General features: G+C 38.6%; 1 protein-coding gene across 25 annotated transcripts in view; it reads left to right on the top strand.

The window, feature by feature from the left end:
- Positions 1 to 23,509, top strand: part of LOC122562121 (receptor-type tyrosine-protein phosphatase delta) — a 2,484,958-nt gene extending 2,461,449 nt beyond the window's left edge. For all 25 annotated transcript variants that reach the window (XM_087996666.1, XM_087996678.1, XM_087996656.1 and 22 more), the window contains 7 exons: positions 3,094 to 3,379; positions 4,077 to 4,255; positions 5,848 to 5,974; positions 6,623 to 6,748; positions 8,821 to 8,975; positions 14,286 to 14,421; positions 19,227 to 23,509. In XM_087996666.1, the coding sequence (XP_087852792.1) occupies positions 3,094 to 3,379; positions 4,077 to 4,255; positions 5,848 to 5,974; positions 6,623 to 6,748; positions 8,821 to 8,975; positions 14,286 to 14,421; positions 19,227 to 19,295 (1,078 nt within the window). In that variant the 3' untranslated portion in view covers positions 19,296 to 23,509. The remainder of the gene's footprint in view (positions 1 to 3,093; positions 3,380 to 4,076; positions 4,256 to 5,847; positions 5,975 to 6,622; positions 6,749 to 8,820; positions 8,976 to 14,285; positions 14,422 to 19,226) is intronic.
- Positions 23,510 to 24,597: the final 1,088 nt, after the last annotated feature.

Raw genomic sequence — 24,597 nt, 5'->3', positions numbered from 1 at the left:
CTGAATTGGACTTCTTTCTGAAAGGCAGGCAGTGACTTATGTGGTACCAGAGTGATCAAACTCGGGCTCCAACTATTCACAATGTATATCAATGATTAGATGAAGAAACTAAATGTAATATTTCAAAATTTGCAATGACACAAAGGTGGCTGGAAGGATGAGCTGTGAGGAGGATGCAGAAATGTTACAGTGTGATTTGGACAGGCTGAGAGAAGGGGTAAATGGCAGTACAATATGGATAAATGTGAAAGTATCAAATATGATACAACAAAATAGGAAATCAGGTTATTATTAGAATAGCTGTAACCTGAGGGAAGGGAATGTTCAATGAGTCCTAGATGTCCTTTTGCTGAAAGTAAGCATGTATGTTGGCCTTCATATTGAGAGAATTCAAATACATGCTGCAATTGTACAAGCCATATATGAGGCTACACCTGGAATATAGTGCAGTTTTGGTCTCCATGTCTGAGGAAGAATGCTCCTGCGATGGAGAGAGTGCAACAAATGTTTGCCAAATTGGTTCCTGGGATAGCAGCACTGATGTATAAGGAGAGACTGAGTTGGTTGAGATTGTATTTGCTGGAGTCTAGAAGAAAGAGGAGGCATCTCATAGAAACCTATAAATTATAGCAGAATTAGACAGAATAGATGCAGGAAGAATGTTCCCAATGCTGTAAGGAGTCCAGAATGAGGAGTCATAGTTTAAGGATTAAGGGTAAACATTTTAGGCCTGAGATAAGTAGAAATTTATTCACCCAGAGAGTGGTGAGCCTGTGAAATTCACTACCACAGAAAGTGGTTGAGGGCAAAACAGTGTGTTTTCAAGGAGAGAGTAGATATAGCGTTTTTGGGTAAATGGATCAAGGGACTATGTGGGGAGAGTGGGATTGGGGAATTGAGCTTGATTAGCTGTGATCATATTGAATGGTTCGAGGGGTTGAATGGCCTACTTCTGCTCTGTTTTCTATGACAAGCTGAAAAAAAATACACATTATAACGTGTAATTATGGATCACGTAGAGAACTGTTATATTGCTGTAACAGTTAATGGATAATTTTATGCATACTTTAGACAACCAGTAATCATTAGCATTGAACGGGCTTAATTAGGTTATGTATTTTTGTATTACTTGTTCACGATTTTGGAATAATCATGTAAATGCACAAGTCAATATAACTTGCATAAACAGAATGAGGAATGTAAATATGCTGTATTGGAAGAAACTGCAGTATTAACATGTAGCAATCTATATGTCTGTCAATCTATGTGGACACATAAGTAGATCCCAACCTCTCATTTCTGTTACTGAAGGCTTTTAGTTTGATAATGTAATTTTGTGAATAGTTCAGTTCATTTTTCCCTGCACTCTGCAATTTTGCCACTCAAAGCCATTGCCTGATATTTGCACCAGCTCTGCTTTCTGTTCTACCTTTTGGAGCTCCATAACTGAAAATCATTCACTTGTTTGCATTGAAATCCATTTACTACAATTCTATCCTTTTGCTGAATCAATAAATATCTCTATGTAATTTGATGATTCCATTGGCACAGCTTTCGCTGCTCTTGTCTTTTTATGATGGTCAACATGGACAGATGTCTTTCTGTCTCATCATAAATGTTGTCCATAAAAATGGTAAATGAGTGAACTTTCAACACAGATCATGTGGGCCATTGCTGGTCACATCCTGCTGATTAGACTGGAGATAGTAAGGACTGCTCCCTGTTTATTGTCAATTATCTCTTTATGACACGTTTTGTCCACAAATCTATGGCTGTACTTTCTATATTGGAACAGTGATGACACTTCAAAACTAATCAAAAGGTTCCAGAGAATGAAATAACAAACCTAGCTTTTTAAACAGCTCCATGCTCAAAATGATAGATTTGTATGTCAAATTCATTTGCAATAATGAACACTCTAGGTACAGCACTGTAGGTGAGAAATGCCATTATTTGGACTTTTATACTCATGTATACCTGAGTTCCTCTTGAGCTGGAAATGTTTGCTCAACTTTTTGACAATGAAGTTTTAATCTTGAGATGTCACATCACAAAGGCTTATACTCCAGACTTTACAAAGCAAAGTCAGCAGCCAGATCTTCAGAGTACAGCCTTAACTTGAAATAGAAACGTGTTTGTAGATTAATATTTTGGTGATTTTTAAAAACCAAAATGACTGTTAGTGTCATAATATTCTGAGGAGCCAATGAAATATGAGTATGACTTTCATTTCCATTCATGAGGTTTGTCAGCGCTTGTTTATAGTCGCAAAAAATTGTATTTTTCCAGTCCGTCTTGCATGTCCTCCGTTCATAGAAGCACACATCTCTTTCTAATCAAAGTAGTCTCAGAATACGAATGAATCTGTACAGAAGGTGACTCCTTTCAGACTCATGAGGAAAACAAAATCCTGAACAACAAAGATGATGTAGACCTTATCACTGCAAATGCTCTTGACTTTTCTTGTATTTCATTATTGTGTTAAAACAGTTGCTTTTTAAACACCGCTAAGAAGTAAATATACAAAATAGTATAGCATACTGTGCCACTATTAGCTTTCTGGGATAAAGTTAAAAGTGGAAAATATGATGGTTAAGAAATATTATCCTGGAAGCAGATATTTGTGTTCGGACTTTGTACTGGTTCATAAAATGTATTCATGGACTGAGCTATAATAATGTATCAGTTTGAAACAAGGTATTTGCTTGCAGCAATGAGAACTCTGCATCAATCTCTGATCACACAAATGATACCCACTGTTGTTAGGGCTACTGTATTTCAGTACTCATTGGTGGGACAGTTGGCTCTCTGCTCATGTTAAAAAGGCTTTTCAAAAACTTGAAAGAAAAGCCAGAGTGTTTGTTGATATAGGAAAATCAGTTTTATATTTTCATCTGTACATTATCCAACAATTTTATATCACTGAAAAGTTGAGATCAATGGCAAAAATGCAAAATGTGGAACATCTCTATAGAGAAGATGAAATACAATTGCATAAATTTTGAGAACATCCACATACCTTTATAAGGAACAGATTAAAATCATGGGATTTGTTATAAAACCTAATCTGTATGGGTTTCCCTTTTTTTACAGTGCTGGAGTTGGAAGGACTGGGTGTTTCATTGTAATAGATGCCATGTTGGAGAGAATAAAGCATGAGAAAACTGTAGATATTTATGGTCATGTAACACTAATGAGATCACAGAGGAATTACATGGTTCAGACTGAGGACCAATATATCTTTATTCATGATGCACTGCTTGAAGCAGTCACCTGTGGAAATACCGAAGTGCCAGCCAGGAACCTGTACGCGTATATCCAAAAGCTGACACAAGTGGAGCCAGGAGAAAACGTCACAGGAATGGAATTGGAATTCAAGGTAATGTGAAGGAAATTCCAGCTTGCACTCTGCTATACTCCAAAATTTAAAACAATTAACTAGTTAAAGTTACTAATTGCTAAAGTAACTTCAGTAGCTCACGAAATTACAAGGTGTTAATTATACTTCTGTGGCAGTCATATACTTCACAACCTCAAAGATTTAAGAAAGGATTTCATATTAACACACAAAGAGAAGTAATTATTATAGTATTATTCAATTAAGAACAACTATCTCAACAAGTAAATCTATATCAAGAAATGACATTTGTAATTGCCAGTAATTTATGAATTGTTTTGATGATAATATGATAATGCTGGGACACAATGTTGCAATATGGGATCTCCAGTAAGGTGTGGTAGAAAGTTAACTTTCCCCCACTTCTCCCCTAACAATATACATCAGCTAAACTTTAGCCTCACTGACTGGGACTGTTAGCTTTGTCCAAATTACATGCTGTGGGCATGTGCTCACTTTGTGCTTGGCTGATAGTTATTGTACTTGGTTCAGAGGCAGAGGCAGCTTTCCTTCTTCTGGCCTTGACCTGTATTTCTCCCTCTGATGCTCAGTTGTCACTGATGTCAATTGCAGCAGTGTTTGACTCCAGTTTTAGACTGAATGTTGTGAAATTGACTTGTATAAAGTACCACTTTCCAAGTCTCAGGCAGCTTTAACACTCTATTTTTCTTCCCTGCAGCGACTAGCCAACACAAAAGCCCACACATCAAGATTCATTAGTGCCAACCTCCCATGTAATAAATTCAAGAATCGCCTTGTTAATATTATGCCATATGAATCCACGAGAGTATGTCTACAGCCAATCAGAGGAGTCGAGGGGTCAGACTATATTAATGCCAGTTTTATTGATGGTTATAGGTAAGTGGACATATCAGTGTCTTGAAGTTTGTACTGTTGTAGGTGGCAGAGTGTAACTCTTAGTCCTCAGTCGCACTTGTGTATCTGTACACCAAAGAATGAAAGTGAATGAAATCGATAGTGCCATTATAGTCCTTGTTTTGGAAATCAACTGGTTATTATTAATCAATTGATTTGCATTGATAGGGTCCCCTTTGTTCATTTGTTCGGATGGATGTAATCACACATTAAGAAAATGGCATTTGCTTGTCAGCAATAAATTGTTTTGGTACAGTCTGCACAATCAAGAACAGATCAGTTGTAAAATAGCAAATTCCACAATATGTAGGGAAATAAGCAATCCCAGGAAATAAGCAATCCCAGGAAATAAGCAATCCCAGGCAATAACCTTATTTTAAGGTTCTGATGTTAGTTTTAATGCCTGAGATGAGATTATGTCTTATAAAACATCTAATTATTCTCAACAAGATTTAAACTCGTCATAGAATTCACCAAAGATGAACTGCAAATGATTTTGCAAATGCAGTAATAATGTAATAATAATTATTTTCACACATCGATGGTTTGGATAGTTTATGTCCACAATGATAGTGGCGGCTGCCCCAAAATTAAATTAGAAAATATTTTTTAAAGGACAGTGTCATCTCAGAGTGTAATGTCTGTCTTTTTATCTTTCTTTTTATTATTTTGAAAAGATTATTATCACTTCCAGATGATCATTATGATGTATGTAAATATGTTGAATCACTCAGTAAAACGAATGTGTTCTCGACTCCAAAACTTAGTTCATTTTATGAAAATATGTCAACTACATGCAGAATTGCCAAGTAAATATATTTTTAAAACAATTTCACATCCAGATATCATTGTTCTGTATATATTCAGGTTTCTACTTGACCTTGTTGCTCTATGATCACTCCTGAATATCGTAACAGTCTTTGTGAATCATATATTGATAGTGCAATAGACAAGCAAACATGGACAAACTCATGAGCCACAGTCAGCCATCCAGGAACGAACCAACAACAAGATGACACAGCCCTATAATAACAGCTCTTTTGTATGAATCTTATGCTACATTTTTATGGCCATTGGAAACAAATCTCAAATATCTTTTAATTCCATGTTTTATTACTGGGAAACACTGCAACATTGACACAGAGTTAATCTCTCCCCAGTAAAGATACACTTCCCATCTTGTCACTTTAAACAGCCCATTGCAAGGTTTTGCTATCCTCCCCATGAACAAATGTAATCAGGCAGTACTTATTTACTGAAAACATGTTGCGTAGAGTAAAGATATTTTTGTGCACAATGAGAGATTCAGTGAGATATATTTACTGCTCCTAATTGGATATTAATGGCTACAAAGACAAGGCTGTATCATTTTTCACACCTCGCAGAATAAATCTCTGCCCCCACTGGATTCTCTAAAATGTAAATATTATTGCATTCCTCAACAAGTGCACAGTAAATCTCAGCTGTGCAAAGGATGAGTAAGTCTGCTAGCAGTTGACTAGTTTACCATATGTGTAGTTCAATGAATGGGAGCAGCACAACCACACGTTATGTTTGGTCTGTTTTACTTACAGGCAGCAGAAAGCATATATAGCCACACAGGGACCCTTAGCAGAGACAACAGAAGATTTCTGGAGAATGCTTTGGGAGCACAACTCTACAATTGTGGTTATGTTGACCAAACTACGAGAAATGGGCAGAGTAAGTGCACTACGCATTGCACGAGTACAAATTTGGATCGTGCATTATACAAATATCTGCCCCAAGTAGTATCATTTGAACTTTGATATATTGGTCACAAAATATGTGGTTTAATAAGGCTTTTGGAATTATACGTTTATAATTACTAAAAATGCAAAGCAATAGCAGAACATGATTGGAATACTCCACATGATAAAAAGGAAATTATGCACATATTAAAATAAAGTGTTTTAAGCAAGATCTGAAATGGACTCTGATGAAAAGTCACTCCCATAACATAAGAAATCTTTCCCTTTAAAGTTCTAGCAACCTACAGAACAATTTCAGCTTTTTCTAGCTTCCAACTACCTGCTGTCCTCATGACTACAAGATGTAGAAACTTCAGTGATTCAAAATCTCGGCAAAACCTAAATGAAAAGTCCTTAAGTGGCTAATTGACTAATTTCACCCTCAGTGACTTCTAGTCAACCACACAGCTTTGATTGGCTTGAGACCTCTGAAGGCGCAATAACTTGCAAGCACCACTGGAATTGATTCACTGAGAGTATCGGACACATGTTAGAACACCAGGGGATCTTGAAAATGGTTAATGGACCACATGAAATAATGCCTCTCAATTCACAGTTGTTTTTGTGTTTTTTTTCTCAGGAGAAGTGTCACCAATATTGGCCTGCGGAGCGATCAGCTAGGTATCAGTATTTTGTAGTAGACCCCATGGCAGAGTACAACATGCCTCAATACATTCTCAGAGAGTTCAAGGTCACAGATGCAAGGGTAAGGAATAATTTTCTCCTTTCGGTAAAATCTGCTATATAATACCCGTGTACAGTCTACAGACATTTCACAATATAGTAATCTGTCAAACTGTGACTTTTATTACAGTTCAGCTATCATTTTGCCACAAGGCCTACTTTTAATGCCTTACCTGAACATCTTTGAAACACTGCCAAGTGTATGCTAAAGTTGCATTGGGCAGCTTGGTCAATACACTGTTGTGGCCTGTCAACATGTCTGACTCAGTATATATGGGTCACATTTGACCATAGTGAACCTTACCAATATTTGTTACTCTAAACTTGGAATAACAGCAGAACGTATGTTTACGGAAATGATAACACTATCGCAGAATAATATTGACTTATTGAGGCATCGTATTGTAGAAGACACAGCATTAAAAGTTCATGTTTACAAAGTGGAAGTCACCACATGTGTTGCTGTATAAAGGTAGTTGAGAGCTGCCAACTTAAACCAGTTCAGTTCATGTGGGAAGCTGAATCTTATAAGTGATTTAGAATATACGGACATAGAAGACTACTGCAATAGTACATAGTACAGGTCAGATCCTGTCTGCTGTATTGGTACTCACTTTTTGGAGATGGTTCTTTGGAAAAGATGTTCTAGTCTTGGAGTTGTAATGATTCAGCAGGATGACACTTGGGTTAAACACTGAGCAGAGACTAACTTTGTTGTTTGGACATTATTAAGCAATTTGATTTGTACAGTTGATATAAAATGTGGATGAGCAATGACTCTTCCCATGGTAGGAAAGTGTAGAACAAAGTTTGAAAGTTTTAATTCTGCTGAATTCAAAATAAATACCTTCATTCCAAGGGTAATGAGAATGTGAAATGCAATTTTGCAGAAAGCAATTGATGTCAAGTCAGATTAATTATTTAAAAATGATACATAGTTGATAAGTAAGGCTTTGAAAGACTCATTGGGCCAAATGGCCTATAACCCTCAATAGCTGTAGCAGGTGACAATTATCTATTGATGTGTATGTTACAAACAAACCAATAGTGCAAAAATAATAGAATACACACAACATTGAATTTGTAACTGTTCAGTCATGAAAAGTTCATGTTTTTACTACCTTAGCAATTTGGGAATGTTAAAAAAGAAATGCTGGAAGGAAGAGGATCTTTGAACTCATCATTCATAATTCTATTGTAAATTGACTTGAATTTGACCTGACACACAATTTCTGAAGATAACTATATAACAGACAACAATAATCGTAATATTAAGGAAACAATACCCTTTGCTTGATGTCTGACCACAATAACATCACCTATGTGATATCTGCAAGCTGAAAGGGTAGCCTGAATCAATACAGTCCAAATGATTTACAAATTATTAGTAATATTATAGTGACAAATTATTTAATTATTCAACTGCAGTGTTCCACAAAGACTGGAATAGAAGTGGTTGAACTGATTTTATCTTACTGTTACCATTTGGAAACATCATTAGCCTTGAGTTTAAATCTTTAAATTTATTTCCCTCCAGATATTCTTGGCTAGATACATGGTGCTAACTAATTGTCTGATAAATATCACTGATCTTAAAATTCATGACAGTGACCGTTTTTATCATGCTTTAGGAATGTTGTAATTTTTCATTCTCAATTTTATCAACATAAGCTTTCAATCAACTCTTTTAGACTTTATATTGTCGAGAAGATCATGTTTGTTGTTGTGAAATGGCAATATATTGTGAATAGAAAGCACCATAGGAAGCAGTCAGAAGATTAGCATGTCAAGAAAAACAGCCATTAGAGCATTGGATCTGAGTGAATTATGACATGAATTTAGAAGCAGTCTCAGATTTATTGACATTAGTGCATTACTTCAAATTGTCAAGTCTGCAGCTCAATCTTCGAGGCTGGTTTTCCTGTTAACTGGTATTGAAAAGCATAAAATAAATGAACCGCAAGCTCTGCTCTGACCATTACATTATGTGCACTGCAGTTTGTTCAGTTTATTCTGATTCCTCAGAGAATTTAATGAGGTGTGGCTCATTGTTTGAGTCCTTTTTTTCTCTCTTTTTCAATGGTGACAAAACAGGATGGTCAGTCACGCACAGTGAGGCAGTTCCAGTTTACTGACTGGCCAGAGCAAGGAGTGCCAAAGTCTGGAGAAGGATTTATTGATTTCATAGGCCAAGTGCACAAGACAAAAGAGCAATTTGGACAGGACGGACCCATCAGTGTTCATTGCAGGTGAGTAACCTTTTCAATGTTTTGCCTGTTGCTCAATGAAGGAAGAGGGACATTTAAAAGAAAAGATGATCACATGTCCTGTAAAGTCAGTTTGGCAGCCCAAGCAACACTGAAGGTACTGCACAGATTAATTTTGATCAACTGCATAATGGAGTTTTGAGTAACTGTGAGGTGGCACAGATTCAACAATTCATTGTCAGCTTATAAAGTCTGTGTGAAATGAAAAATGCTTCAACTGGTTTGTGACTTTTAATAGCCTTTGGGTAAAACACAACAGGTGCTTCAAAATGTCTCTCTGCTTTGATTCTGGGTGAACTGTGCATTTAGCAAAATAGGGATAAAGAAATCAGAATCCAACTAATGGAGAAAGGCATTTGATGCAGAATTTTGATGTCATCACATGTTCAACAGTCATTTTAATAGAATTTAAACTTTTAAACTACACTGAAACATTCTGAAATTATTTTTCATAATTGTGAATTTTTTGGTTGAATTATACTTCATTAGGACAATGTAAATCCTGTAATTTTAAAGACAGGAGTAAGTTTTAACATATTCATATTGCACACTTCATTTGCAGCAGCACTACTCTACAAAGTCCAAGTCAGTATGAGCTCTCAATCTGACTCCCCCACCTTTAAAACCTTGTTCAATCCAAACATTCTGTGCTTTCTGTTCTCCCTTTCCACACTCCCAGCAACTTTCCCTTTGATTATCTAATAGTCATTCCCTTTTCACTTCTAACCACCAATCTCATGTTATCTTCCTCGATTGATGCTACAATTTGTAGTCCAAAGAACCTTCCACTCCCATTCTTTGAGCTGTCTTACTGCAAAGACTGCTTCTTCCTTAATCTTTTCCCATGTTATATAAAATTGCCACAATGACAGTTGATTTTTCTGAGATCATCCATCCCTTTTGGAATTTAGTGCATGGTTTTATATGTGCCTGATCTTCCTGTCGCCAACACTCCCCACTAATCCAGTGCTGGGAACCAGAGCATGGCTAATTGGGAGTCTTCTCTGTTCTTACCACCTGCCATTGGAGTATACAAAAGATTTTTCAGGTTGGCAATCATTCTGTCTCTGTGCTATTTATGAATATTTTAACTATCAGTCTTGAGGTTGGACTTGAACCCAAAACTTCGGGCTCAGCAATAGGTGTGCAACCCACTGAGTGACAATACCCCCTTTATTCTGTTTGACTAACTCATGAAACAAATTATCTTAATTAACCAATGACAGTGCCTCAGAGGGACACTTATTCAAATAAAATTTACTGAAATCAAAGTGTTGTTTTTGGGGAGATGAGGCACTGCTGCCCCCAAGGTGCCCAACAGTTGACGAAAACCTCAAATGTTCTAGTGCACCACCCATATTCCATCTCCAGGGCCAGGCCAGGTGTGGGTGAAACCACAGAAGAAGGGCAGGCAGTCCAGTGTAAGAACCATCTCCATATTAATCTGTTCGATTGTGTCTCCCACTCACCCTCCAAAGATCTGCCTCCAATAAACTCCATCTTCTTGGACATCCCATCCTGGCCTCTTCCCCTCCCTCAATCTCTTCATCTCCAACTGCCATCACAACATCAACTGCCTAATCTCTCCACCTCTCTCACCCACTCCAACCTCCCACCCTCACAACGCACAGCCCTCAACTGTCTCCACTCCAACCTTGACCTCATCATCAAACCAGCTGACAAGGAAGGCGCGAGAGAGTAGTCTACATCAAGGAGGCCAGACACCAACTCGTTGACACCTCCTATTACTGCCCCATCTGAACACGACCCTATCTGTTACCACCATCATCTCCGAGATCATCCAACCTCATCACCTCAGGTGATGTCCCATCCACAGCCTCCAACTTCAAAGTTTCCCAACCCCACACTGCCCGGTTCTACCTCTCACCCAAAATCCACAAATTTGACTTGTCCCAGTCAACTGTCTCCCCTGTCCTGCCCCGCTGAACTCATCTCCACTTGTCTTGACTCCATCCTGTCCCTCTTGGTCCAGAAGCTCCCCACATACTTTTGAGACACCACCCACACCCTCTACCTCCTCCATGACTTTCGATTCCCTAGCCACCAAAACCTCATCTTCACACATCCATTCCCTCAACTCATGTGTCCCCAATGAGAAAGGCCTAAAAGCCCGCCATTTCTTCCTGTCCTGCCAAGTCAAATAGTCTCCTTTGAATCCTCCCACTTCCCACAAACCAGAGAGGTGGCTTGGGTACCCATGTGGGTCCTAGCTATGCCTGCCACTTTGTAGAATATGTGGAACAGGCACACTTCCACAGTTACTCAGGTACCATACCCAGCTTTTCCTCAGGTACATCGATGACTGTATCAGCACTGCCTCGTGCTCCCAGAAGAGTTTAACAGTTCACCAACTACATCCACACCTTCCGCCCGAACCTGAAATTCACCTGGACCATCTCCGACACCTTCCTTCCTGCACCACCCCCTCAGTCGATTCCATTCCAGGACTTCCCAGGTGTCTTCATACTTCAAGGATTGCAATTTCCCCTCCCCTGTGATCAACAATGCTCTCAATCACATCTCCTCCATTTCCTACACCTCTGACTTCATGCCCCACCCCACCAATCTCCAAATCTAGCTCATCACCTTCCACCATTTTCACCTCCTTCAGTCAGACCCCACCATCAAACATGTATTTCCCTCCCCACCCCAATCTGTGTTCTGTAAGGACCACTCCCTCCGCCACTTTCTTGTTAGGTCCACACTCCCCGCCAACCCCCTCACCACACCTGACAGCTTCCTTTGCCGCCTTAAGAGGTGCAAAATCTGCACCCACACCTCCCCTCTCACCTCTGTCCAAGGCCCCAAAGGATCATTGCAAATCTGGCAGAGATTTACTTGCATATCCTCAAACATCATTTACTGCTTCCGTTGCTCTCAGTGTGGTTTCCTTTACATCGGAAAGACTGGGTGCAATCTCGTGAAATCATTCAAGGACCATCTGTGGTCAGTATGCACCAATCAACCCCACCTTCCTGTAATCATCCATTTCAACTCCCGCTCCCAATCCCCAATGACATGTCCATTCTGGACCTTCTCCACCACCTACACAAGGCCACCTCCAAACTGGAGAAGGAATATTTCATCTTCTGCCTCAGGAGCGTACAATCACATGGCCTCAACATTGAATTCACCAGTTTCCAAATCTCCCCTGACCCCCACCCCATTCCTAGATCCATCCTCCTGACTCGGCACCGCCCTCTTGATCTGACTCACCTGTCCATCTTCCTTCCCACCAACCTTTTCCACCCTTCCCACTGACCTATCACAGTCACCACCTACCTGCATCCACTTATTATCATCCCACCTACCTTTTCCCCAGCTCCAGCCCCCATCCCGCTATTTACTTCTCAGCCCCCATCCTCCTCTTGATCCTGATGAAGTGTCCTGCCCAAAACTTTGACTCTTCTGCTCGTCAGATGCTGCCTGAGCTGCTGTGCTTTCTCCAGTACCACACTCTATTTTCTCTAGATCTGGAATAGATCAGGAATAGACCAACAAGGATGTCCTCTACTCTCGCTACTCTCCGATAAAACTGGCTGGCTAAAACTCAGAAATGGAAATAGCCTCTGGTTTTCTTTAAGTTTGGAAAGACTCGGTTAGATCTTCTTGAGCTTTCCATCAAACGTCAAGCCAATCCAACAGTGCCATAACATCCACCATTGATAGAACAAGGAGGAAGCTATCAAATCCCATCCCAGCTGGTACAAGGATGTAGTTCGATGTTGTTGTCACCATTCTGATCTGTGCTGGCCATCTGTCCAATTAGAACTCTCCTAGTGAATTGCTGTGAATTATGGTCACTGGCCTCAAACTCCCCCACTGCCAACCCAGTCACCTGCCCTGCCTTATTTCCCAAGATTAGATTAAGTTTTGCACCTCTCTAGTACGTACATCTACATATTGAATCAGAAAATTTTCTTGTACACACTTAACAAATTCCTCTCCATCAAGCCCTTAACACTATGGCAATCCCAGTGTATGTTTGGAAAGTTAAAAATCCTCTACCATAACCACCCTATCATTCTTACAGATAACAAATATCCTTACAAAGTTGCTTCTCAATTTCTTGCTGACTGTTGGGAGGTGTATAATAATACAGTCCCAATAAGGTGATCATCCTTTTCTTATTTCTCAGTTCCACCACTTCTCTGGACGTATTCCCAGGAATATCCTCCCTAAGTACAGAGATAATGTTATCTCTCATCAAAAATGCCATTCCCCCTTGTCCCTCATCCCCCTTTCTATCCTTCCTATAGCTTCTGTACCCTGGAACATTAAGCTGCCAGTACTTTCATCCCTGAGCCACATCTCCGTAATTGCTATGATACCCTAGTCCAGTGTTTCCAACCATGACCTGTTCATCTGCTTTCCCTGTTGGGCCTCTTGCATTGAAGTAAATGCAGTTTAATTTATCAGTCCTACCTTGTTCTCTGATTTGTTCCTGCTTGCCCTGACTATTTGACTTGCTCCTTTTCCCAAGTGCACCTGTCTCAGCCTGATCTATTTCCTCACCAACTTCCTGGGACCCACCTTCCTCCCTCCCTATCTCTCTCTCTCTCCCTCCCTCTCTTGCTCTCTCTCCCTCCCTCTCTTGCTCCCCCTTATTCTCTCTCTCTCCCCCCTCTCTTTCTCCCCTATCTTTCTCTCTTCCCCCCACCCCATTTATTAGTTTAGATCCTCCCAAGCCCCGCTATCAAATTTCCCTGCAGGTACATTCAACCCCTTTCAATTCAGATGCAATTCGTCCTTCTTATACAGATCACTTCTACCCCAAAAGAGATTAGGGAAGGCTTCTTCAAGCCTAGAAATTCTTTCAATACTGTTTGTAATTATCAAACTCCAAAGGAAAGTGTAACTAATAAAGATCACAATGATGTGTGCTTACTTTTACTGCACAGCTTCATTCTACCACCTTCACAGCAACATTGAAACCTTCTTTGTTTGCTACTGAATGGGTTCACTTTATTGTTGCAGCACATTAAATAGAACCGCTTAAATTATAGCAATTAAAAATGAACACTGCCAGATAAGTTTGTCATGTTTTAAATGACTACATACCCAACACACTTCACTGACTCTTTATGCAATCAGATGTTTACAAAACCCTGACTGTCTGTTGTGTTAATAGGGCTTAGAGTAGCAGAAACATTCAGAAACACTGGCTGTCATACTATATTTAATAATTGTTTAATGTGTGGGAAGCCATTACCAGTGCAGTTTCTCAGCCACATGATTGTCTTTTAACTAATGTTCTTTTGCTCCCCACAGTGCTGGCGTTGGGAGGACTGGTGTTTTCATAACACTAAGTATTGTGTTGGAAAGAATGAGGTATGAGGGTGTTGTGGATATCTTTCAGACCGTCAAGATGCTAAGAACACAACGGCCAGCTATGGTGCAGACAGAGGTAAGCAAACAGTTCTTAAAGAATTAAATGCTACTATATTCTAATTTCTATAAGCTCTCCATTTAAACAGTTTCCATTCCAAGAAAATTGCGGCAACCTGTCTGATCACAATCCTTTATGGCAAATGAGTTAAGAAAAAAATGTTGTTTACTGAGGCACACAGACAGTTATTTGTGAATGCGATGTGAAAGGAGAAACTCCTTTTATATTTTGTGAGATGATCATCCTTCTGCTAGTACTCGAGAAGACAAGTGGCCTATAAACTCCAGTGCAATTAGCTATTTACCACCACCAGCCTTAGTGAATTCTGGCAGTTGTATTTGGGGTTCCAGATGGTTTCACACATTGTTGTGGAGGCTAGTCCCAGGTAACACACAATATTGATGTGGCTTTTGTACCAGAGAGTGGAGGGATGCCAACTTGTAAGTTTCTGTATTGATATAGCAAGTCAGCACGTGCTATGAACTGATTTACATATCAGATAATGATAATCCCTCTGCCCAACTACAAAATGGTTTGGGTAATGGAATAAGTGGAGAGAGAAAATAAAATTCTATGGGTGGAAATCCAAGTGAATGATGAAAATGATTTGAAGTGAAAAGATCCACCTAAATATTCAAGTTCAGTTACAAAGCCCATCAATTCAACTGTGAATGTTGAGCAAAATGGAAAACATGAGGTGGCTCAAATAATTCTGTTCGGATTAGTTTGCAAATTCTCGAGCAAAGCTAAATCTGAACAACTCCCATTGAGCAAGAGCAACAGATTCTATATTTTGGTACCATTTGCCAAGTACTCTAGCTACCAATGTGAGTTAGCACTTCCATTAGCTGCTACATGTTTCCACATTTCCATTGTGCTGGCATCAAATGTACACAGCACTAGTGAAAGCTGCCAACTCATCTTTAATTATTTTCTGGGGTGGTGGAGTTTAGTTTTGCCATTTGATTGCTAACTGAGAGTGGCTTTCTGTATTCATAACAGTCTGCCACAGACCATTCACTGAGCTGAGCTAGAATGAGAGAGACCAATTCCAGGGGGAACGAGCTTCAGTTGTGAAAATAGATTTAACAGGTTGGGACTATTTTCCTTTGAGAAAAGAAGTTTGAGAGGAGATTTGATAGATGTATTCAGAATCCTAAGGGGTCTGAGCAGAGTAGATAAGGATAAATTGTTCCCATTTGTGAAAGGAAATAATGCAAAAGGGCACACCTTTAAAATAAATGGCAAAAATAGCAAAACAATATCAGAACTTCTTCATGTAGGACCTGGAATGTATTGCCTGTGAGTATAATGGAGACAGGTTCAGTTGAGGCCTTCAGAAAGGAATTGGAATATCATATGGAGAGAACCAATATGTCGGATTATGGGGAGAAAGCAGCAGAGTGGCACGAATTCAGAAAGCTGGTAAAGACAAAGTGAGTCAAATGGCCTCCTGCTGACCTGTAAAAATCCTGTGGTTTTGTAATGTGACTCAGCTATTATAATTTGAAGAGTATGCTTTTGATCTTTTCTTGTGGAAGTACATGGCATTGAAAATATTTAAGCTCACGTGTTTAATGTAGCCATGTTATCTCTGAACAAACAAAATGGAACAAGATTTCCAAATTTGCTCTGAGGAATTCCCAAGATTTCAACTCCTCAACTGTTCCGCACTTTGAAAATTTCTCACCCAATGCTCATTCTTGACATATACCTCCTTCCAAACGCCAGCAGAAAATGAAAAGATTTGTGGTTCCAAAGGGAATGCTTTTGTGATATTTGAGATGTTAGAGTTGCTGGCTAAGCCAGCATTTATTGCCCAGGCCAGTTGACCTGGAGAAGATGATGATCTGAACCATCTTCTTGAATCTTTGCCATCCATACTGTAGGTAGACCCAGAATGCTGTGAGGAAGAGAATTCCTGGATTTTGACCCACCACCATGGCAAAATGGTTCCAAGCCACAATGCTGAGTGGCTTGTGGGGAACTTGCAGGTGATAGTGTTCCCACACATCTATTATCCTTCTCTTGATTATAGTGGTTATAGGTTTGGAATGGTCTCGACTAAGATGTTTTGGTGAGTTATTAGTGTGCGTCTTGTAGATGATACACACTAATGTCACTGTGTATCAATGATAAATGCATACTGAAGGCAGTGTATGTGGTGTCAGTCAGCAGGCTGCCTGGATGAAGTCAAGCTTCTTGAGTGTTGTTATGGCTACACTCCTCCTAAAAAGTGGGGAGTACTCTATAAGACTCTTGACTGGTGTCTTGTTATGGACAGATTTTGTGGAAATGGGAGGTGAGTTAGTTCCTGCAGAATTCTCAGCACCTACCCCCATGATGTTGTAGATGTGGGATGCTTTGCAAATGCAAATTGCTAAAATTTCTGCGCCTGGCCAATAATCGACAAGTAAAATACACATGGTGCTGAAACTTGGAAAACATGGTCACCAACCTGCATACTTATCTAGATGGAGCCTGCCTGGAAGAACCATCCCTGAGCTGGTACTAGTCTGACAGACTAGCTGTGGGGATCATCTTGTTTGGTTTTATCTTCAGAAGTGTAATGTTCTGCTTGGAGTTTTCTTTGCAGAGCTGCAAATAAAAAAGCAAGCTCCCCTATGTGAGTAGCATTCTTTGAATGGAGCATCTGAGGTACAAGTCCACCTGCCTGACACACCCATTCTGATTGTCTTCCTCATCCCTGTCTGCAGGTATGAAGGTGTGTCCACAGCTGTTGAAAAGTACAAGCAGTCACAAATAGGAAATGTAGTACCAGCTTAAAAAACACATTAGGGGATGCTCACAGAGGTTCAGCAAGTCTAAAATAATGTTTAATTATGGTTAAAATTTGGCAGGTGTATTCTTTATGAAGATTATTTAAGTAAGATTGTGCATTTGGGATGCAGCGTTATTTATTTTGGAATTAAGTATGAAAAATGATAGTTATTGAACAAAATTTTTTTTAATTGAACAGTGCAATGTATTGGCCTGAAAAATGCTCCCTGGTTTCCACCTGTGATTACAATGATGAGTACTACATACTGAACTGCTACAATTTGTCATTTTTCTGTGGGTGAAAGACACACTGAAGCTATTTTTAATCAGTCTTTGGTAATTCACTGTGCAGGTTTTGTGTTTACATAAGACATAGCTTTTCCTTTTCCAGTCGTCACTGATAATAATGTCACAACACACGTTAGCACCTTAGCAATATTCCTGCCATTTAAAAAGAAAGAGGTTGAGCTGGAGAGACTCTTAAAGGGAGTAAGTTGGACAAGAACGGACCAGCTTCTTTGGTTCTGTGCATGTTTGGCAAGTTGAAATTCTGCTGCGTTTTCTGATACAGTATAGCCTTTCCTTGGAAGTTCCAATAACTTGCATGTCATGCTCCAGTTGCAAGAATGGAGATGTCACAGCCGAGTTTTAGTCCCTCATTCTCAAGCAAACTTAATTAAAGAGTGCAATTCACTCAGTACCCTTGTGCTGGAGGGAAGAATTAAATGCATAATCTTCTGAGTCAGGAAAGCTTCCTCAGTTGCCAAAAGGGGCACTCTTTACAGACGGTGTATAAAAGCTGGGAAATCGCATCCCACAGAGAAATAAATAGGGGTAAAAAAAAAATCTGTAGTCCAACTACCCACTATAAAGTCACTAATCTAATTTTTAATAATTCATATTCACAGTTCTGTAAAAAAAACTAAAACAATATACCAAAACATATCTGATTTTGACTCATAAAAGACATTTTTTTTTTACATGACTTGATTCCGTAGTCATTCACCAAGAAATTTGCTCATACAGTGTCCCTGATGATCCAATTTCCTTCAATTTTATTGGGAGCTCATAGGTCTCAAATTCCTAGATCAATTTAAGACAAAACAGCCAAGTGCAAGAAATCTCAGTTACCCGAGCATGACAGTTGAGGATAGATCTGATAACATCATATTTCCCACTTAACCCCTTTACACAACGCTTCACCCAGGAGAACAATAATGCAGGCAATGTGCTATCATGCTGCAAAGAAAGTGAATGTAAAATGAGCTTGGTAAATACTCTTAATCAACTGCCCAGTGTTTAGAACAGAGAACATTACAACGCAGTACAGGCCCTTTGGCCCTCAATATTGCGCCGACCTGTGAAACCAATCTGAAGCTCATCTAACCGACACTATTCCATTTTCATTTGAAATGATGACAGGATTTTTAAAATATTAACGTAGAGGAGTTTGGATGCATACGCAGGACACCATTCATGCATTCTTGAAGTGCTCGTCTTAAATTCACCTTAGCGTTTTCTTGGAGACGCTTGTCTATTAACTCTTAATGCGTCTAAAGTAGGAAGGAGGAACTTGATGCAAATGTGCAGATGTTTCCATTGTTTCAGTGCCCTGGCCAAAATGCAAATAAAGAATTTCAAACGATCATGAGCATTTTCGTGAGTAACTCACTGAATAATGCAGAGTTCAGTTGTGATACACAGACCCGACCCAAAGCTCAATGGTGTTTTACAATGCATGGTTTAAAAATACTTACTGCTGACAATTAATTGTATGAGAAAGGGACACAGGTGTCTTTCTTCCAATGCAAAAGGCTAAAGACTATGGAACTGCTTAGTCTCAGATATGGAAGCCTTCTTCGATAAAGCGTGGACTTAGTGCATTCTTGTAATGCTATTTGTTCAGAGCAGTCAGTAGGTGTACCTAACTGCACTCACTGAACAAGAGTGCACTCACTATGTTAAACATGAAATTTAGCTGCATCATTTACTGTACTTCATATTGTTTTATTGGAAGTTCATTTTCTCTTGTGTCTCTGCAGGATCAGTATCAATTCTGTTATCGAGCCGCACTGGAGTACCTTGGAAGCTTCGATCACTATGCAACGTAAAACCTGATCCACCATGGATTTACAGTAGGCCATTTAAGATCCAGAAAGCCTCTTCTGAGCCATACAATGTGCTTGAGAAGTACTACTTACTCCTAGCTCAAGATAAATTAGTTGGGGTGGGAGGGGGGAGGGAGGGAAATTTAAAAAAAAACTATTCCAGGTGGACCAAGCATTGGCAGTTTAATAACCTAATTGAAAAGAAGAGGAGAATCCTTTCTGATGTGTCATCAAAAGGATTTTTCAAATAACTCAAGGATTCAACTTTGACTGAAATGGGGATAAAACCTGTTCTGGAAGACAATGATTGTGTAAAGGATTACCACAGAACTGTGAAAAATGAACTGCAAAGATGAACCTTGAGTACTGTACCTACAAAAGAATGAAAAATGTAATGAAAAGGCCAGTTCCTGACTTGAGAAACTAGTTGGACACGTTTGCTTCAACATCACCCCTTACCACCATTTGCTCATACTGATTATTAAAAGGGAGGGAATGTTGAAATTACTGATTTAGTTTTTTAGTACTGTAATATACTGCTGACCTGTGCTTCATTTTTAACTGTGTAAACTTCTTTCCCTTTTTTAACAAAAGTTTATCATTCAATGAAGTGAATTTAAGAAGTTGCTTATTTGTTCATATTTTTTTCAGACTGTAGCTTTTTTTTAAGCTGTAGAAATTATGTATGTATCTGGCTGTAGAAACGGACATAATTTGAATTTTTCAATGCACATTTTTTGTGCAGTCCTTTTTATTTATCTTACCACGTAACGGTCTGATTGAGTTTTTCATTTCAGTGGGAGTTATCTGTAGCAGTCAGAGAACAAATAAATCAACAAAAAACAAAGTTAAGTACAAACAAGGGCCTTTATGGAATCAACAGGGAGGCGCAAAGTATAAAACTGCTGCTACTGAATTCCTCAGATCTTCCGTATCAAGAATTTTAAGATGTGGTTGAATAGCTTGCCAAATATGTTACTAGCAACCTCCATCTGAATAATAATTAGTTATCTAGGTTTTCTGTCATGAGATGGTGAGAAGTTAGTGTTTACTGGAATGCACATCAATGAATTCAGTAACCCATGTTAATAGGTTCTTATGGTGTCCTGAAACACATCCTTACACATGTGCGCAATAAATTGCATTATATATAAAAGAAGTCTGAAATCTCTTAGTGTGGGAAGTGTTTTTTTTCTCTGCTTTATAATGACCTTGCTACATCTGGCATTAAATGCAAATACATGAAATAATCACAGGGTCAGCAGTAAAGTGGAGTTGAAATTTAATGTTTATTTTCTTTAAGAGGAAGGAAATTTTACATGGGGTGTAGATTTGGAAGGTCGTTTTAATTGAAAATATTCCATAGTTTCTATAAGAAACTAAATTCCATTTTGCTGTTTGACTACAGTTCAATTTTCCAATCAATATGCAAAGTCACTTGAGTAACATTGCTAATCGGATGTCTCAGAGTGATTCAATTGCAAAGAGAAAGTGTTACTCCAAAGCTGGGAAAATGTTATAGCTCGGAATGAAGAAGTCTCAACCTGTAGCACATGATTAAAGGGCTTCAGAATGACTGAAACTGCACACCCTTAATGTTTACTATGGGTTCCAGGCCAGAACATGCAGTGATAGAATGCACTGGCAATAAAAGGAAATCTGACTTGAGCAGCTCCAAAATACCTTCAACGTGATGTCTATATCAGAAATAGAATATACTCAAACTAAACAGAGAGGGTTAAAAATCACACTTCTAAGATTATCCTTCCCTTTATTATTTCAAATTGTAATATGTACATTCTTTCATCTTTATATTTTATTTCTTAACTGAAGCACTTGGTATATTTCATTTCTTTCAATACCTTAACATTCTGATCATCATTTATCAATAAATGCCATATGTAATAGGTGGCCCTATTACAGTGCACTGCCGAGGTAAATTACATGCAAATAGGAGGAGGTGGTGTGGTGATTAAATCACTCGGTGAGTAATCCAGACACCTAGACTATTGGTTTAGGGATATGCGTTTGAATCCAATCTTGTCAACTGGTCAAATTTGAATTCAGTAAAAATTTGGAATTGAAAGCCAGCCTAATTGTAAACATGTAACCATTGTCATTCCAATCCCTGATATCTTTGAGGGAAGAATATCTGCCATCCTTACCTGATCTGGTCTAGCCTTTCTTGACTCCAGGAGAAAGTGAGGACCACAGATGCTGGAGAGTCAGAGTTAAAAAGTATGCTCTGGAAAAAGTACAGCCCCCTTTCCTCCTCCACATTCCTGATGAAAGGCTTACGCCCAAAACGTTGACTCTCCTGTTCCTCGGATGCTGCCTGACCTGTTGTGCTTTTTCCAGCATCACATTCTTTATTAACTGCAGGCTCACAATAATGTGTTTGATTCTTAACTAACCTCTAAAATGGCCCTAACAAGCCAAACACTTCAAGAGCAATTAGGGATGGGCAGCAATGCCCTTATCTCACTAATGAAATAAAAAAAGTGAGTAAATGATAGTGTCAGAATGCCCTACTGTCAGACAATGTACCTCAGGTGTCTCACCTGGACATCGGACATAATCAATTTTTTATGTATGTGTCCTTGATACAGTCACTTTTGCAGCTTTGAACTTCTTGATGTGTATGAACCTGCATTGTGCCTATTGTTTTACTTGTTGGAGTAAATGCAACAGTGATGTAGGCCAATCGGTAATGTGCTGCAGGCTATATGCAATAACAGCAGTAGGAAATTAGACAATTAGGTAGAAAATATCAAGACATCAGTATAGTGGAGAATAGACAATCTATGAGGCCAGTCATGCTTTTTTTAAATTTTGTTTGTTCGACCTACAAAGGTCAAAAACGATATTAGAAATCATGCAAAAGCACTTTTTTTCTCAAATAAGAAAGCTGACAGAAGGCTACCTCAGAATGGAGTTGGAGCTGCAAGACTTTATATCATCTTGTTGCATCTCTTCACATGTTGTTATATTAACAATCTATTTGTTCCTGTAAAATTCAAACCATCACCTCATAAGAACTACCAGCTTCACCTCAATCAGTATTGTAGCCTGTTGCTAACATTGCCAAGTATAACTGTTCATATCTGTGTTCAGTTAATGGTTATTCTTTAAGAAATAAAGTACCTGTTTTGTACCAAGAGCGATTTGTCAGACCTTTCAAACATGCTGAGTGAGAAAATTTCCAATTGAGATTCTATTTGGAATGCATTTCTTTTTGCCCAGAGCCAATAAAAAAATGTTGAAATATTTAAATTGAAAATCAGAATGTAGGTGCCAGAGGAATCTACAATAAAAGGAGTAAGCTGTCAAGAATGCCCACTGTAATTATTCATTTTCTAACTTAGCTTCTCATTGATGTGTGTTCCTGTTTTCACTTGCACTCTCCCATTCCAGGATCACTCTTTTATTAAAACCTCCTGTTCTGCAAATTCCTATATAACTTGCGGTATGATATGTTGTTCTTCCCCTTAAAGCTGACAAGGTGCTATAATTATTTAACCTTTATTCTATGTAGGCAATACATGCATATATAATTTTTGATTAGTTGCATTTAAATAAGTAACATTTGTGCAAAACAAGTATATTTTAATTTAGCTAATCTTCTGCAGATTGTTTCCTCACATTTGCTGTTGCTTTTTGTTAATGAACCATTTTACACAAATCTGAAGTCCTCCAGGCAGATGTGCACTTTTCCAAAACTTTGTACTATGCACTGCCCTAGTGATTCTACACACCCACATTACATGCTACTTGGACCCTTGTATAACTTGTGCATTCACTCTAGTTATGTATATAAATAACACAAACTTAAAGGAGAAAGGTTGCTCCAATTTTGCCCTGATACTCCAACAAGTCCCTCAAAGGCTTTAAAATTCTATCATACACATCTAGTTCCGTGACTCTGCCATTCAAGCTTGGAGTGTCTTGGTTTTTTATTTGGAAGTAACATTGTGTTCACTGCTCTCATTTGAATGCATAGATTGAACAAAACAAAATGTAAACTGGCTTGTTCAAAGAATCATACAATTACCTCTACTCAGTAGTTAGCATAAATGTTTTACAGATTGAAAGGTGTGCTTTTTATTTTCTTACTTAGGTTACATTGGTGGCAAAAAGTCTGTAAGAAAATCAGTTCTTTGCTGACACAAGTTCCATTTGTTACAAATGAATTCTAATAAAAATATCAGTGTTATGCACCAGTGGTCTTTTTTATTAAGCTGTGAGGCAGCTTGCATATTTTTGTGCAGCCGCAGCAGGGTTTCTTGCAAAACTGTTTAACATTTAGTTAGTCTCAGTGAGGTATTACAGCTGTTGTTTGAGGTAACAGCATCTAGTCATCTTGTTGAGCACACATGCCTCAGTTCTTACCACACCACTACTCCTGCAATAAGAAGAAAATATTTTTTGTTGATGACAGATTCAGAAAGATTCAAAACAAATATGCTTCTGCTATGGATAAAAGGCAGCAAGATTAAGTTCTGAAGGAAAAAGATTAGCTTGTAAGATGTGCGTGACCTCTGACTTGCAAATAATTGGTAAGGTCTGTACATAAGCAACAATCCAAATTGATTTTGGTTAGGATCCAGCAATCAGCCAGACCATCTACTAACTGGGCCAAGTTAGTTTTACAAGGTATTATCCATCTGGCTGAGAGGAAGAAAATGCTAATCAGAATTTTTGGTATTTTAAGGGTCACAATTGAACAAACACCCGAAGATTATAGCCCCTTTTTGACTCTTGATGGAATGCAATAAATAGTATCCACTATGATCAAGTGATGAGACTCGGCAGCAGAGTAATGTAAAATCTCATAGGAGACCAACAGAAAATTAAGAATTGGGGAACAGAGCTTGCCAACATGCACATGTAATTATTTTTATGACACTGGAAGCAAACACTCATTTAAGCACTTGAGCCTGTTCCATTATTCAACAAATGCATCACTGATTTGCAATCTTATCTCCACCTACCTGTTATATTCTTTTAATACCTTTAGTTAACAAAAATTATCGATCTGAGTTTTAAATTTAATAACTGATCAAATTTGCGTTGCTGTTAATAGACGAAGGTTTCAAGTATCTACCACCCTTTGCATGTATAAGTGTTTCCTAACTTCGCTCTCAAGCTGAATCATATTTGATGATTATTAAACAAACACACAGGCATTGTTAGGCTGTTAAATAAATCTAGCTCATTATTAAATTTAGCACTGTCATGTCCCCATGCTGTGTCTATATATTATGATGCCTGTGAGGAAACCTTTATGACGATTGCGATTCACCTT

This window comes from Chiloscyllium plagiosum, unplaced genomic scaffold, assembly GCF_037043375.1.
Source record: "Chiloscyllium plagiosum isolate Xiang-an unplaced genomic scaffold, Cpla_swu_hap1 HiC_scaffold_2, whole genome shotgun sequence".
In the NCBI taxonomy this organism is placed as follows: Eukaryota; Metazoa; Chordata; class Chondrichthyes; order Orectolobiformes; family Hemiscylliidae; genus Chiloscyllium; species Chiloscyllium plagiosum.
This window is presented reverse-complemented; position numbering and strand designations above follow the sequence as displayed.